The 16,586-nt window shown below is 33.9% G+C and overlaps 1 protein-coding gene across 7 annotated transcripts in view; it reads left to right on the top strand.

Moving 5' to 3' along the window:
* The window catches only part of NEK1 (NIMA related kinase 1), a 149,244-nt gene that overhangs the window by 20,334 nt on the left and 112,324 nt on the right, over positions 1 to 16,586 (top strand). For all 7 annotated transcript variants that reach the window (XM_036314345.1, XM_036314341.1, XM_036314340.1 and 4 more), the window contains exons 4-8: positions 934 to 1,031; positions 8,760 to 8,843; positions 11,830 to 11,897; positions 12,026 to 12,112; positions 14,361 to 14,415. In XM_036314345.1, the coding sequence (XP_036170238.1) occupies positions 934 to 1,031; positions 8,760 to 8,843; positions 11,830 to 11,897; positions 12,026 to 12,112; positions 14,361 to 14,415 (392 nt within the window). The remainder of the gene's footprint in view (positions 1 to 933; positions 1,032 to 8,759; positions 8,844 to 11,829; positions 11,898 to 12,025; positions 12,113 to 14,360; positions 14,416 to 16,586) is intronic.

Below are 16,586 nucleotides of genomic sequence, written 5' to 3'. Positions count from 1 at the left end.
GCTGGCCAGGTACCCAAGCGGCACCCCCACCCTGATCTGCGACACCCTTCAGGGCAAACCCATGCACCAGGCCTCTATCCTATATAGTAAAAGGGTAATATGCAAACTGAACCTAACAGCATAAAGACTGGGAATGACTGGTCACTATGACACACACTGACCACCAGGGGGCAGATGCTCAATGCAGGAGCTGCCCTCTGGTGGTCAGTGCGCTCCCACATGGGGGAGCTCTGCTCAGCCACAAGCCAGGCTGATGGCTGCCAGCACAGCAGTGGTGGTGGGAGCCTCTCCTGCCTCCTCAGCAGCGCTAAGGATGTCTGACTGCAGCTTAGGTCTGCTCCCCACTGGCAAATGGACATCCCCTGAGGCCTGCTGGGCTGCCAGAGGGATGTCTGATTGCCAGCTTAGGCCCAATCCCCCGGGGAGCAGGCCTAAGCCAACAGGTGGTCATCCCCCGAGGGGTCCCAGACTGTGAGAGGGCATAGGCCGGGCTGAGGGATCCCCTCCCCCCTGAGTGCAGAAATTTTTGTGCACCGGGCCTCTAGTTAATAATAAGTATTACAATATACATTTCAACTTAAGATGGGTTTATTGGGATGTAGCCCCATCATAAGTCAAGGAATTATTTGTATATCTGTCTACATATTGTCTGTATTCCAGAGATGTTTGGGTCAATGTGGTACTGCTATCCAATAAGATTGTGTATTCTTGGTAGAAAGAATATTAATGATGGAGTTATTAACCCAAGTTATTGAATGTCTGTGTTATCAGTATATCTTGACTTTGCATTCTAATTCTTTTGAGTGTTATTCTGTTTCTGGTGTAACAGAACACAATTAATTAATTGCTGCTTTTCAGTAAACCTTTTGGTACCTTTCTTTATGCTTTTGATACACATGTGAAAAAATGGAATCTAATGTTTGTATTTTGTAGAAAATGGCTCTCTCTACATAGTGATGGATTACTGTGAAGGAGGGGATCTTTTTAAACGAATAAATGCTCAGAAAGGCATTTTGTTTCAAGAGGATCAGGTGAGTTAGCATGTAGGAGATTGACCCTTCCTCCATAATGTTATTTAGAAGTAATTCAAAGTTATTTATATATGTATTTATTATTTCTTTATTTTTAGCTACAAATGCTAATTGTAATTACTAGGGCAGTTCAGTAACATATTCTAATATATTAGTCACATTCCTGTACTAATAGCTCCCATCTTAGTTCAGTTCTCTATCTCATTTCCTGCCTGTAATATTGTTCCATGTATAATATACTGTGTATGTATGTGTGTGTGTGTATATATATATATACACACATATATATACACATATATATATACACATGTGTATATATATGTTTGTGTGTGTCTGTATATGTATATACACATATATATGTAATCCCTATATTTATGTATATAACTTAATTATTCATTATAACTGGTTAATTTTATACCCTGTCAATCTGGCTTACTGTTGCCAGACAATGTCTTCCTAAAATACGGCTTTCCTAGGTAACTGCAGCCCTAGAAGCCTGGTATTGGCAACTGCATGAAATCTAACCTCTGTTTTGATTTCAAGGATCTCTAAAATATGATCCTATCCTACCTAAGCAATCTTATTTTTTTATCTTATTCCTCAATGTTCACCTTTCCCCCCCCATCTATTTAGTTATTTATTTTACATTTACGAAAGCTTTAATTCACATCACTCGTACAATACTATGCTGATGGCATGTGCCTCGATAAATAGGCTTCAAAAAGAAATTATTGCAGTATAAAAATAGTTTCCCTGAATTCACGTGCTTTTTACTATTCCCGGGTCTCAAAATGGCTTTTAACGTTATTCTTTCAGATTTTTAGAGCTGTGTACCCCATATTGTGATAGGATATGTTTCTCTGCCCTGCTCCCTAGAGTGGTGTTGGAGCGAAGGGAAGTTAACACAGCTTGGCACCATTCTAGTCTGAAAGAGGCCCAATTTGAGAAATTCACTTTTGTTGCCAGAAAAAAAGGAACATGAGAAATTAAAGTATCAAAAAAGGCTGGGGCGTTTACGCCCGAGAAGAAAGCCCACAAATTAAATAAATAGACAAATAAGTAGATAGATAGATAGGTAGATAGATAGAAAGATAGATAGATAGATGATAGATAGATAGATAGATAGATAGATAGATAGATAGGTAAATAGGTAGATCGATAGATACAAAGGTCAAATTTGTTCATTCATCAAATATTGAAATGCCTTCCACACCAAGCTAGGCACCAGAGATAGAGCATGGAGCAAAGTGAGTGCTACCATGGAGCTATCCCGTGGACATTATACTCTCCAAAGCACATCTGTTTCCTTGATATTCTCCCAATTGTGCCCATTTTCCAGAATAGGCCTGCTCTGACACCTTTTGGTCTTCACATAGCTCCAGACAAATTTTCAATACAGTGGAAGAGAAAGAGGTCCAACAAAAACATACAATCCACTGACCTATCTTCTAGGACTATGTCAGTGTCCATTTCCTAGTTGTATATACAGTAACTGCATTTCCTCACCTGACAACCTCCCAACGCACATGATGAAAGGACCTCACCCATGAGGAATGGTGGATTCTTTTCATATACTTTACATATTTATTGAGCATGCACTGGGACACATGTTTATACATCTCATTCTTCCTCCTATGTGCTTATTCTGATTATTTCTTTATTTTGATAATACCTTACCTCCAACTCTCATTAATATTCTATATGTTTTTTTAAAGCCCAACTTAAGTCTTATTTTCCATGACCTTTTCTTTCTCTAAATTGTGTTTCTCATTATCACCCATTCTTAATTTTAATTGTATGCTTTTACATAGGGGAGTGGAGGAAGTACTATGCTAGGAGTGTTTTTTTTTTTTTTGGTTGTCTTTTTTAATTCTTACAACCCCCCATGAATTAATATAGTTATTTTCTATTTAGTAGCTAAGAAATCTGAGAGGTTTAAGTAGCTTTCCCAAAATCACATAGTGTCTCAACGTACTTCTGTCTAACGCCAAACAATGATAGCCATTTTGCAACTCCAAATTTTATAGAACTTTCTTTTTACAAACTTAAAAGTAAATTGCAAAATTATTTAAGAGTTCAGAAATGGAAAGTCCTGTTTTCCACTGCTCTGTCCCTTAGATTTAGCTTGGTGTATTCCAGGCTTTGTTTTTCATACTTGCACATACACATGTAAAAATTGAGACACACATTCAGAAATAGGATATTATGCATACCATGCTCTATCCTGCCATTATCACTGCAACATTACCTTGTTAGTCTATATAGATCAAATATATTAATTTTAATAACTGCATCATGTTGCATTTTAACAAAGCCTGTGCTTCTTGTTTATTTTTACTCTTTTATCTTCATTAACTCCATTTCCATTCCTCTTCTCTCCACAGGCAGCTCTTCTCGTGTTTTTAATGAATACTTTATGTGTTTTTGCAAAAACAGCTATCATTGTTTTGTATACATGTATTTTAAATGCATACCTATTATAGAATTCATTCAGTTTTACTTTTTACCCTAATTGCTATGTTTCTTTTTTTTTTTTTAATTTATTGCTTAAAGTATTACAAAGGGTATTACATATGTGTCCATTTTATCCCCCTGCCCTAGACAGTCCCCTAGCCTCCCCTATTCCCCAATGTCTTATGTCCACTGGTTATGCTTATATGCATGCATACAAGTCCTTTAGTTGATCTCTTACCCCCCTACCTCCTGCCCCCCAACCCTCCCCGGCCTTCCTGCTGCAGTTTGACAATCTGTTTGAGGCAGCTCTGCCCCTGTATCTATTATTGTTCAAAAGTTTATAATGGTCTCTATTATCCATGAATGAGTGAGATCATGTGGTATTTTTCCTTCATTGACTGGCTTATTTCACTTAGCATAATGCTCTCCAGTTCCATCCATGACGTTAATTGCTATGTTTCTAACTCATCTGTTTTGCTATGAGTGCAAATGTTGCTTCTTACTGCTATATGGTGCTCCATTGTACTCATCCAAGTCTACACTTATTTTTCCTAAATCATGCACCCTTCTTAATGTACTCTGAATAACTTCACCTCAGAATTATTTCCCCAACTAGGTTGTAATTTACTCTAGAGCAGAGATCGCAGTTCTTATTTATATCATATCAGGGTACTTAGGAAAGCTGTGTCTGTGGTAGACACCAAATTGGCACAACTAAGCTGTTGATTGATAATACCGTACATGTGGGGACTTTTAGGTTCTTAGTAGCAACTTTAAAATATGGTAAGGTGAGATCTTGACTTATATTTTAAATAAGTATTACTAAGTAAGGTAATGTCATAATTCTCAAGCTTTATTTATCTCCTCTTCCACAATTAAACCTAGTATACAGAACATAGAACTTGGGAGTAAGAAGATTTGGTTTTGAGTCCTTGTTCTACTTGTCAGCTAGTAATTGTTATGTTAACCAAGCCTTCCCATGCAGCTCTTATAACAACACTGAGCTAATTTATATATAGTGAGAGATAACCTCAAATTTTTATTTTTTCCTAAATTTAGGATCTAAACTTGGGAAGGCAAAAATCTAAAGAGTTGTCAGAGATTTGGTCACTTAAGATAGGGCAAAGTAACAGCATATTTCAGAAAATAAAGGCAGATGGAGAGGATTCTGGGAAGATGGCAGACTAGGAAACACCAGGAATCTATCTCCCCACTAATGCAGTTACAGTGGCAGAACCTGTTTGATGTAACTATTTTGGATCTCTGGAGTCTATTGAAGGTTTGCAACTTCCAAGGTAACTTCAGCTCTTAGCTTTGTAGTAGCAGCTGTTCATTCTCCATCTCTTAGTCCCAAGGCAACTAACCATGCAGCATTTCAGGAGCAGCTTGCATGCTGGGCAAAAAGGTCCCAAATGATATCTATCATTGATAGCTACTTCTAATCTTCAAGGATAGACAAAGAGGTGGAGGTAGGCAGCTATTATTGTTTTGTCCCCTCACCCTCACCTCACCCCCATTATAACAAGTCCCATCCCTTCTGGTTGAAGTAACTCTAAGGGATTTAAAGGGCCATACCCTTTTATTTCTTGCTTCATCTTTTTCTTTTCCTTTTTGGGGAGCCAGATATTACAAACTAGGACTTTCAAAAACAACCACATATACAAGAGGAATTAGAAAGTCACCATGCATATGTAGAGGAGGATGCAGGCTTAGGAAAGCCCTGAGAAAATTTTAAGTTTATGCCTCAGGCTGATCCTCAGCTCAGAGATAGCAAACGACAATTTAAAAACAAACAAAAATTCAAAACAACAAACACTGGGGAAGGAGGAGAATTTTCTTTCCATAGTTACCCCATTATTAGATTTAAATGACTAGTTTTCAACAACATTTGAAAGAACATTCGAGAGAACATTTGAAGGATTAATGGCTGAAAACGTACAAAAGACTAACAAGGTAAACAGACAGGACAGTATGGTTTATTCAAAGAAAAGAAAATAAACAAAAACTGTCCCTGAAAAAGTCCTGATGGTAATCTACTAGACAAAAACTTTAAAACAACTGTCTTAAAGATGCTCAGAGAACTAAAGGAAGACATGGAGAAAGTCAGGAAAGCAGTGTATAAATTAAATGGTTATATTAGTAAAGGGAAAATTTAAAAAGAAAAAAATTCTAGAGCTGAAAAATACAATAACTGAAATAAAAAATTTATTAGAGGGATTCAAAGTTGGATTTGAGCAGGTGGAAAGAATTGGTGAATTGAAGCTATGACAGTGGAAATTATTTAATCTGAGGAACAGAAAGAAAAAAGATGGGAGAAAAGTGCACAGACCATAAGGAACCTGTAGAATGTCAACTAGTAGACCAACATATGCATTATGGAAGTTCTGGAAAGAGGAGAGAGAAAGAAAGGGTCAGAGAGAACATTTGAAGAATTAATGGCTAAAAACTTCCAAAATTTGTTGGAATACACTGTACATGAGTATAAACATCTAGGAAGCTCAGCAAAAACTCTCAATTTGGTTGAAGTCAAACAGACTTACACCAAGACATTACAATTAAACTGTTAAAAGGCAAAGACAAAGAAAGAAGTGACTCATTATATGTAACAGAGCTCTGGTAAGATTGTTAGCAGATTTCTTCTTAGAAACTTTGGAGACCAGAAGACTTGGGCTGATGTACTCAAGTTCTAAAAGAAAAACTGTCAACCAAGAATTCTATATCTGGCAAAACGGTCTTTTGAAATGAGGGGAAATTAAGACATCCCCAGATAAACAAAAGCTGTGGTTATTCGTTATTGCTGGATTTGAATTGAAAGAAATGCTAAAGGGAGTCTTGCAGATTGAAATGATAAAACACTAGACAGTGACTTGGAATCATATGAAGAAATTGATCTCAGTAAAGGTAAATACATAGGCAATTATAAAAGCTAATATTATTGTAATACTTTTTTTCTACATAATTTAAGAGACTAATGCATTTTTTAAAAAGCAATTATGCATCCCAAAGCTAGTATTACAACTGGTTTGTACTCCACATTTTGTTTTCTACATAATTTGAGAATCTAATGCTTTAAAAAAATTATCAGTTTTTGAACACAGAAAGATAAAATTGTATAAAGGTATAATTTTGTGACATAAAGGAGTGGAATAGAAATGTAAAGGAGCAGAATTTTCATGTTATTGAAGTTAAGCTGGTGCAAATCCAAATTAGAGTATTATAACTAGGATAGTAAATGTAATCCCCTTGGACTGACTTTGGCCTATTAGGTATCGTTGCTGCTGAACACTTTTGTAAAGTTATAAAGGAGTACAGGTATGGGAGATATGGTAATGAAAAACCGTATCTTTAAATTGAGGCATAGGTCATTTCTAGATGTGTTTCAGCTCTACAGGGAGGCTGCATAACAGAAGACTCAGCACAGCTTAATTTTCATCTTTTTGTACTTGTTCTTGATCCCTCATGGTTGAATTAATTGCGCTCTGTGTGTACTTATTGCACTTACAAAGTTTGTGCATTTTATTAAGGTATTTGTTTATATTTCTGCCACCACATGAACTCCTTAAAGTTGAGAGTACTGTATTTCATTTTTCTTCTTACAGTGCCTTATGTGAATATGTGAATATGGAAAGGAATTTAAAAATTTGTGTGGTCCTTAGTAATTATCTGTTGAACTGAACTGAGAGGCTTGCTTTTTAAGAAAATTAATTTTAAAAATTAATTTTAGGTTATTTTAATGTAATATTTGTTCTTTTAAAAAATACTGAACAGATAAGAAGCATGTTAATCTTTTTCTAAAATTTTCCCCTGATATAAATATTGTTACCTGATTGGTAGCTCTCCTTTCTTTATTCTTTCTTTCATTCTTACACACATCATAACACTTATATACAACTATATAAAGTTCAGGTATATAACATACATAAATATACTTTTAAAAAATAGGAGTATGCTCTGCAACTTTCTTTTTTTCACTTAACAGTGTACATAGACATACTTCATTCTTTTCAGTGGCTGCATAGCATTTCTAGTGCAGTGTTATCAAATATATTTAACCAGGTCCATTGAAGGGCATTTAGGTTATTTATAGTTTTTTGTTTTGACAAACAGTGCTGGAGTAAACATCCTTGTACACATCCTTTTGTATTTGTAACACTGTATCTGTAGGATAAATTTGAAATTGCAGTTCTTTCATATGGTATGTGAATATAAAATTTTTGCATACTTTGCAAAATGACTGTAATTAATATTACCACAAATAGGGTATGCAAAGACCTATTTCCCCACATTCTAACCAACATTGTATATTATTTCATTTTTGTCAAGTTCAGTTAGTATTTTGTTTAAAATTTTTTTTTTTTTAATTTGGAGGAAGGTTAGTATTCTGTATATGTGTTTATTGGCTACTTTTCCCCCAGTCATTTGCCTTTCTAGTCTTTGGTCCACTTCTTATTTTGGCTGCCAGTATTTTTCTGTGATTTGAAAGAACTTGTACATATTAGAGAATTAGCAATCTTTCAATTATGCTGCAGATATTTTCTCATATGATTGTTATGCTTGATTATATCTTTTGTTATGCAGATGCTTTAAATTTTATAGAATCAACTTTGTCATCCTTATTTCTTGTGATATGTGGGTTTTGTGTCATGATTTGAAAGTCCTGTCTCAATCAAAGAACCTATGTATTCTTCTATTATTGTGTGTGTGTGTGTGTGTGTGTGTGTGTGTGTGTGTGTGTATGGTTTCAAAATGCCATCTGCTTGGAATTATTTTAGTATTAGGTCTGAGGAATAAATTAAACCTTTTTACCTTCAAGTGGCTGACTCCAGAATGTGTTTATGTATGGGAAATGTGGGGAGAGAAAAAAAGCAAGAGATGTTGTCCTACTTTTCAGCCTGATTTTTTTCCTCGTATGATTTTTATGTCAAAGAAAGCATCATAGAAAAAAATAAACTTAAAAACAGAAGTCGCCTATCATACTATAATAAAATATAAATTATTTCTATTTTTATTGCTCTCTAGAAATTTCTTTCCATATTCTGACATTCAGTAGCAGTCTCCTACATTTTAAAGTTAGTATGTGCCTAACTTTAATGTGTCTGTTGGCTTTAATACCTATGTAATGTTAGTTACTACAAATTAAAAATAAATTATAGCTACGTTTTTTAAAGGACTTAGTTCCTTGAACTCATTCCTGAATCCTTTTAGTGGTCAAGAAAAGAACAGTGTGAAATGTAAAATTTAAAAGAAATGACAGCTCTCATTTTACCCCTCTAGATTTTGGACTGGTTTGTACAGATATGTTTGGCCCTGAAACATGTACATGATAGAAAAATTCTTCATCGAGACATAAAATCACAGGTATGTTTATTGTGTTACTAGTAACTTCTGAATGGATATGGACATGGAACCATCATTGTCTTGATCCAAAATTTTAGAACCCAGTCCAATCTGGTCTATCTTGTGTTAGACCTCCTGCCTACTTCCTATATCTTTCTATATCTTGGTTTGCTTTCTCATTATAACATAAAAATATTTTTAAAAACGCATGTGTGGAAGGCAATGACAATAGGATATAAATTTCTAGATTGGAAATTGTTTCCTTATAGAATTTTGAAGGTATTGCTCACATGTCACTTGACTTGTAGTTGCTGTTTAGGAATTTCAAGCCATCATTCTTATCCTTCTTTCTTCTCTCTGGAAGATTTTAGGATATTCTCTCCATCCCTGTTATGAAATTTCAGTGTTACGCATTGTTGAGGAACAGCTTTTATTCATTATGCTGTATAATTTCGCTCTGAGAAAGTGTATTTCCCGGGAAATGTTTTGGAAAATGTTTAGCTGTATTTTTTCAAATATTGTCTGTTACTATCTTCAAGGTTGTCTTCAGGATTTTTTTCTAGACATGGTGGAGCTTCTTAATCTTTCACTCCAAGTATCTTGTTTTCATATTTTATCTCTTTGTCTCTCTGTTCCATTTTATAGGTCAGTTTCATCAACCTACCCTTTTAATTTTGTGTAAACTAGTGCTTATCTCATCTACTTTTTAAAAAAATATATTTTATTGATTTTTACAGAGAGGAAGGGAGAGGGATAGAGAAAAACATCAATCAGCTGCCTCCTGCACACCTCGTACTGGGGATGTGCCTGCAACCAAGGTACATGCTCTTGACCAGAATGGAACCTGGAACCCTCCAGTCCGCAGGCCGACGCTCTATCCACTGAGCCAAACCGGCCAGGGCTCATCTACTTTTTAAAAAACTTTTTTATATTTATTGATTTGAGAAAGAGAGGAAGGGAGGGAGGGAGAGAGAGGGAGAGAGAGAGATTGATTTGTTGTTCCTCTTATTTATGCGTTCATTGGTTGATTCTTGTATGTGCCCTGACTGAGGATTGAGCATGCAAACTTGACATATTGGGACAGTGCTCTAACCAACTGAGCTACCCTGCCAGGGCTCTCATCTATTTTTTTTAATAATAATTTTTTTCTCTGCATGGTTGAAAATGGAATTTCACATTCTGATTGGTTCTTATTTCATAATGTCTCATTCTTTTTAAATGATATTTATCCCTTCATCATTTATCTCTGAAATTTCTAAACATTTTATTTTAAATTTTTTGTTGGACTGTTTTTTTAAATTAATTATATCTAGAGTGAATTTATGCTCTGATGATTTGGAGGGGCTAGTTTTCTTTGCATTTTATGTATGGCTTCATATGTATGGCTTGTCCCCACAGCTCACTCATCTTTGCATAGAGGTTCCATGGTTGTCTCACTTAAGCTCTCTCAGTTCTCAGAAAGGGGAGTACAGAGGAAGTTTGTTTCCTGTGTCAGGGCCGAGTGTCTATCTTCTTACCTCAGGCCTGCAGCTTCTTTGTAGCCTAATAGCCACAAGATGCATAGTGGGAAGAAGAGAAACTGTGGTGGAAGTTCACCTTTTCTGTCCCCCAACCCTCTGCCACCTAGTCCCATTTCATCCCATTTTACTCCATCCTTGTTAACCCCCATTTGTGTCATCTTGGCTTTGAGCATGTGCCTGATTCAAATCTCCTGACTGATAAAGATGGGTTTTTAATTCATGTTATCCCACAAAACCTTGACTTCACTGTTTTGATAGAGTATTAGAGTTCTGTATTTATAAATGCAAAATGGGTAAATTATTGGAAATTTAAATTTTTTTTTATCTATTTCTACAGATTGTTTTACCTTTTTTTTTGGATGATGCCCAGGGATATGCACTTTTTTTTAAAAAAAAGTTGACATACAATATCCTGTTAGTTTCAGGTGTACATCATAATGATTTGATAGATACATTTCAAAAAGATCACAATAAGTCTAGTTAGCATCTGTCACCATATAAAGTTATAAAAATATTACTATTTCCCTATGCTGTACATTACAACCCATGACTTACTTTATTACTGTAAGTTTGTATCTCTTAATCCACTTCACCTATTTTGCCTCCCCCTCACCCCCCACCCCCCATTTTTGGAAAATTTTAGGATTAATTTGTTATATTTACTAGTAGGCTACTTAGAAGTTTTAGACAGTTGACGGAGGGGGAGGTTGGGATTCAATTTTTAAAGCTCTAATGAGATACATTTTATATTCCATAAAATCTACCCACTTAAAGTGTATAGTTCAATGATTTTTAGTATATTCACAGAATTGTGAAACCATCACCACTTTCTGATTCCTGAAAATTTTTTATCACTCCAAAAAGAAAACCTGTACCTGTTAGCAATCACTCCCTATCCCTACTCCACATAGATCTTGGAAACCACTAATCTACTTTTGTCTCTATAGATTTGCTTATTAGGGACATATTATGTAAATGGATTCATATAATATGTACCTTTGCCTATTTTAAAATTGAGTTATTTGTCTTTTATTGTTGCTGTTGAATTGTAAACGTTTTTATTCTGTATACAAATTCCTTGTCAGATATAGGATTTGCAAATATTTTTTCCAATTCTGTGGGCTATCTCTTTTTTTGATGGTGTTCTTTGATGCACAATAATTTTTAAAATTTTGATGAAATCCAGTTTCTATTTTTCTTTTTTGCTTCAGTTGGTGGTGTCATATCTAAGAAATTGTTGCCTAGCCCAGTGAAGATTTACTTCTGTATTTTCTTCTAGGAGTTATAGAGTTTTAATTCTTATATTAGGTCTAGAGTCCATTTTGAGTTAACTTTTATATATGATATAAGATAGGGGTGTACTTTCATTCTTTTGCATGTGGATGTTGAGTTATCCTAGCATTTTTTAAACTCCATTTTTATGAAAAAAGTTGACTCAGAACTGAACTGTAATAATAATTCTGGTTTTTTTTCTCTCACTTTTATAGAACATATTTTTAACCAAAGATGGGACGATACAACTTGGAGATTTTGGAATTGCTAGAGTTCTAAATAGGTAATATATCAGTTTTAAACTTGATTTTGATATGTCTTTAGTGAAGTTTAAATTCATGGTGATGTATATGTGATAATTTATATCTTTGAGTATCTTAAGCTTCTCCAATAATTCTTTTTTTGTTCTAGTACTGTAGAACTGGCTCGAACTTGCATAGGTACCCCGTACTACTTGTCACCTGAAATCTGTGAAAACAAACCTTACAATAATAAAAGGTATTTAAAATACTTATTATATTATGTAGGTTTCCTTTAACTATATCTATTATACTATATATATTAGCCTTAAGAATATTCTAGAATCACTAATATACATATGTAAATGTATATACACAGACTTTTAAAAAATATATGATGAGGGGAATTGTAGAGAAGCTATTTCACTATCTTGCTAAAGGAACTATAGAAAGAATCAGTTTATTATTGAAATTATATTTGGAAAAGAGAGCTTTCTTTGGTCTTTCTCTTTGTAATAGTAACTTCCTACTGAATTATAATAGCTGATATTTATTGAACATTTTCTCTATGAAGGGCACTGTTTTGTATGCTTTCTGTGATTAACTCTTAATCTTCACAGTAACATTGTATATTGTATGTATTAATCATTCCTCCTTTCCTTATAAGGAATTCAAATGCAGAGCGATATAAAGTAACTTCAAAGTCCCAGGCACCTGGCTTCCAACCTCAGATTTTCTAATTACTGAGTTGTGCGGTGGTTACCAGACTGTAAATGTACTAGATGGAAAAAGAAATTCTGCCACTGAATTCCAATTACCCTTTATTTTCTCTCAGTCTTTCCAATAGAAAAATGATAACCAAAAAGCATTGATGTTAATTTTGAAAGTGCTCATAGAAGCTAAAAGGTAAAAATTGATAGCTGGCAATAACGCATGTATTATTGCTATCTGTCCTCCTTCTCCCCCATTTTTTTTTTTTTTGAGGATGAGGAGGAAGCTCTATTTCAAACTTGAGCATAGAGACTGAGAACATCATCCTACCAATGTATTTTTTAAAAAAACTTTTGTTACATTAAGTCTAGTCCATTGAATATATTATTAGTGAATATTCTAAAGGATAACAGTATTTTTTTGAACTAAAGTAATTTTACATTTTAATGTTATTTTGCTGTCCTGTGGATAAGTCATCTGTAAAAAACATCATTCTTTCAATTAAGAATGGATTTGCCCTAACCGGTTTGGCTCAGTGGATAGAGCATTGGCCTGTGGACTGAAGGGTCCCAGGTTCGATTCCGGTCAAGGGTACAAACCCAGGTTGTGGGTTTGATCCCCAGTAGGAGGCATGCAGGAGGCAGCCGACCAATGATTCTCTCTCATCATTGATGTTTCTATCTCTCTCTCTCCCTCTCCTTTCCTCACTGAAATCAATAAATCTAAGTAACAAAATAAACTGATGAACAGAGTGGATCCAGAGACACAGGAGCATGGAATAGAGTGTGGAATCTCAGAGGAAAAGCGGGGGTGGAGGAGTGCGCTGGAAGTGGGGAGAAAGGGGGCATATGCGGTACTTTGAATAATAAAGAATTATTTTTTAAAATGACAATAGCTAACACACACACACACACACACACAAAATATATTTTTAAAGAAAAGAAAAGATCATATGTAAAGAAGATAGTGTAAATAAGTCTTTAATTAAGAGTAAAATAAATTAATATATTTACTCTTACCTAATGCTTCAGATGGCTCTCAGGTTTGAGATATAACTTTAGTAAATTAATATTTTCTTCATGTTTACTAAAGTAGTAGTGTTCTACTTTAATATTTTTAGAAATCATGCTATTTTTAAAATAAATCTTTATTTTTGAAAGTATTATGTATGTTCCTTTTTTTCTCCCATTGCCCTCTCCTCCCCCCTCCCTCTCCAAGCCTTCACCACCCACTGTCTGTGTCCTTGGATTATGCATATATGCATATGAGTTCATTGGTTGATCTCTTCCCCACCTCCACTCTCCCCTGCCTTCCTTCTGAGGTTTGACAGTCTGTTCGATGTTTCTATGTCTCTGGGTCTATTTTTGTTCATTAGTTTATGTTGGTCATTAGATTCCACGTATGAATGAGGTCTGGCTTATTTTGCTTAGCATAATGCTCTCTAGGTCCATCCATGCTGTTGCAAATGGTAAGAGTTCTTTCTTTTTTTACAGCTGCATAGTATTCCATTGTATAGATGTACCATATTGCAAATAGTTAAATAAAACATTTGAATTGAAATAAAGTAACAATGGAATATTCATAACATTTACCAATTTTGTTTTTTTTAATACTAAATTTCTCTAATCTGGGATAGCTGTTTTCATCATTTGGTTATGGTTGAAATTTTAAGTTTTAAAGGACATGTTTAATGGAACATATTTTTGCACAGCATTTTCATGCTGGTATTTTAAGTGAAAAGAATTTTAAGTAAAATCTGAAACTTACAAAAAATGTGTCATTCTTCTGTTTCCTAGTGACATTTGGGCTCTGGGATGTGTCCTTTATGAGTTGTGCACACTTAAACATGCAGTAAGTACAAGTTTCTGAAATATTGTGTCAAAAAGTGACTATAATATTTTTTAAAAAATGATATGCCATCTTTCAGATGACCCTTTTGTACTAGAAATTTTTCTTTGTCAGTTTTTAAACTTCTCAATTTCTCTTAAGTATAAATTTTAATTTATTTTCCCTTAATATGTATGCATATATTACATACTTCATGTTATATATTTGTTCTTATAATACATATATCATACATTTTTCTGAAAAATTATTTCTAAAGACAGAAATAAATTTGCTGTACTTTTAAAGTTAAATTCATATATGAATTTGATATTTTAGCTTAACAAATTATATTTGTTTCATTTTAGCAGTTTTTATCAAAACAACCACATTATTTGTGTTTGGAATTGAAATCATCTAGGGAACATTTTCAACATATTTATAAAGGGATTTTTAAATCAATTTAAATACCTTTTAATCCAGATTTTTTAAAATTTTCACTTTTGAGACTCAGACATAGCACATACCACACCAAAAAGGGGAAGTTCTTGTCCTAAATAGGTTGATTTTTAATCACTTTCCATTTCAGAATTTGTTTTTTAAAAATTCTTCCCCCATTGTTTAAACAGTAGAGTGTTTTCGTTACAGAAAACTTAAAAGAAAATACATAAAAAATATAAAGAAGTGAAGAAATACCAAAAGCAATTTTTTCAACCAGTAATGACTACCTCTAATATTTTATCATTTCCTTTTAGGTTTATTCTAGACTAATCTATAGAGTGGGTTTGTTTTGTTTTTCCCCTGAAAAATTTGGTTATATTTATAAGCAGTTTAATAGCCTGTTTTTATTTCCTGATATTCTTTGAGTATTTTTCTTCATTGTTTTTTTTTTTTTTTTATGTTTGCATACTTTCCTACCGTATTGCTTTGGTTTTGTTTTTGTTTCTTAAGGAAAAAATTACAGACTGCCAAAGTGATATGGGATGGTCATTATTAGATCTGTATGTAGAAGAATGGGTTAGTTTTTCTGTGACAGTCATTTTAAGTCTAAATCAGAATATTTTTACATTTACCTGTTAACATTGCTTCATCTACATTTAACTGTCAACATTGCTTCTGTATTTTGGAATTGTTTACTCTTAAGTGGACACATGAAATTAAGTAATTCTCTTACCTTTATTAATGAAGAGTTTGTCAGTTGAGAGATAGATAAAAATTCATTGTAGTGAAGAGCTAGAGTAATAAGTCTTTTTGCATTTAGGATTTCTTATGTACATAAATACTTCTATACAATGGAATTGTATTCAAATTTTTAATCAACTGAAGGACATATTTTAAATGTGCTAAGAGAATTTAACATTTATCAGAACTATGTTATAATTGGCATAATCACCAGTGCCTAATTTATACCATGTTTTATATTCTATACTATTTTAGCTGAGATATCAAAGTTTAATTTTACTTACACTCCAAATGAAATTGTCTTAAGATTTTAAACTGCCCACTCTATTTTTTAAAATTTCAGTTAGAGTTTATATTGTGCTTAATACTAAAATGTATAGTATTCCCATTGATATGACTTTGGAATATTTGCTGCATTGTTGATTCCATGGCTTTTGGGAACATAACACACTTAAAAATAATGAGCAGTGTTTAAAGGGAAACTAATTAGTAGTTTATTATATTTCCCCAAAATATTTTAGTTCTATAATTGATGTCTTGTTTTAGTTACTACAATAGGAGCACAGGAAGGCAGGTCTTAAATGAAGACCACCAGGTTGGTTGGTTGGTTTTCATCTTTATTATTATTATGTTTTTATAAAATATTTAATTATTACTTATATTCCCATCTCTTAGTGTTTCCAATAACTAAAACTCTTTTTTTATTTTATTTTATTGATTTTTCACAGAGAGGAAGGGAGAGGGATAGAGAGTTAGAAACATTGATGAGAGAGAAACATCGATCAGCTGCCTCATGCACACTCCCCACTGGGGATGTGCCCGCAGCCAAGGTACATGCCCTTGACCGGAATTGAACCTGGGACCTTTGAGTCCGCAGGCCGACGCTCCATCCACTGAGCCAAACTGGTCAGGGCTAACTAAAACTCTTATAACAAGTTATAACATCTTATGAGGACTGATATTCTCTTTTAAACATATTTATAAATAACCAAGTGAACCTTGCTCTAGAGAACATA

Source organism: Myotis myotis, unplaced genomic scaffold (genome assembly GCF_014108235.1).
Source record: "Myotis myotis isolate mMyoMyo1 unplaced genomic scaffold, mMyoMyo1.p scaffold_m19_p_6, whole genome shotgun sequence".
Classification (NCBI taxonomy): Eukaryota; Metazoa; Chordata; class Mammalia; order Chiroptera; family Vespertilionidae; genus Myotis; species Myotis myotis.
Note: the sequence above shows the minus strand (reverse complement) of the source record. Positions and strands in the feature narration are given on the sequence as shown.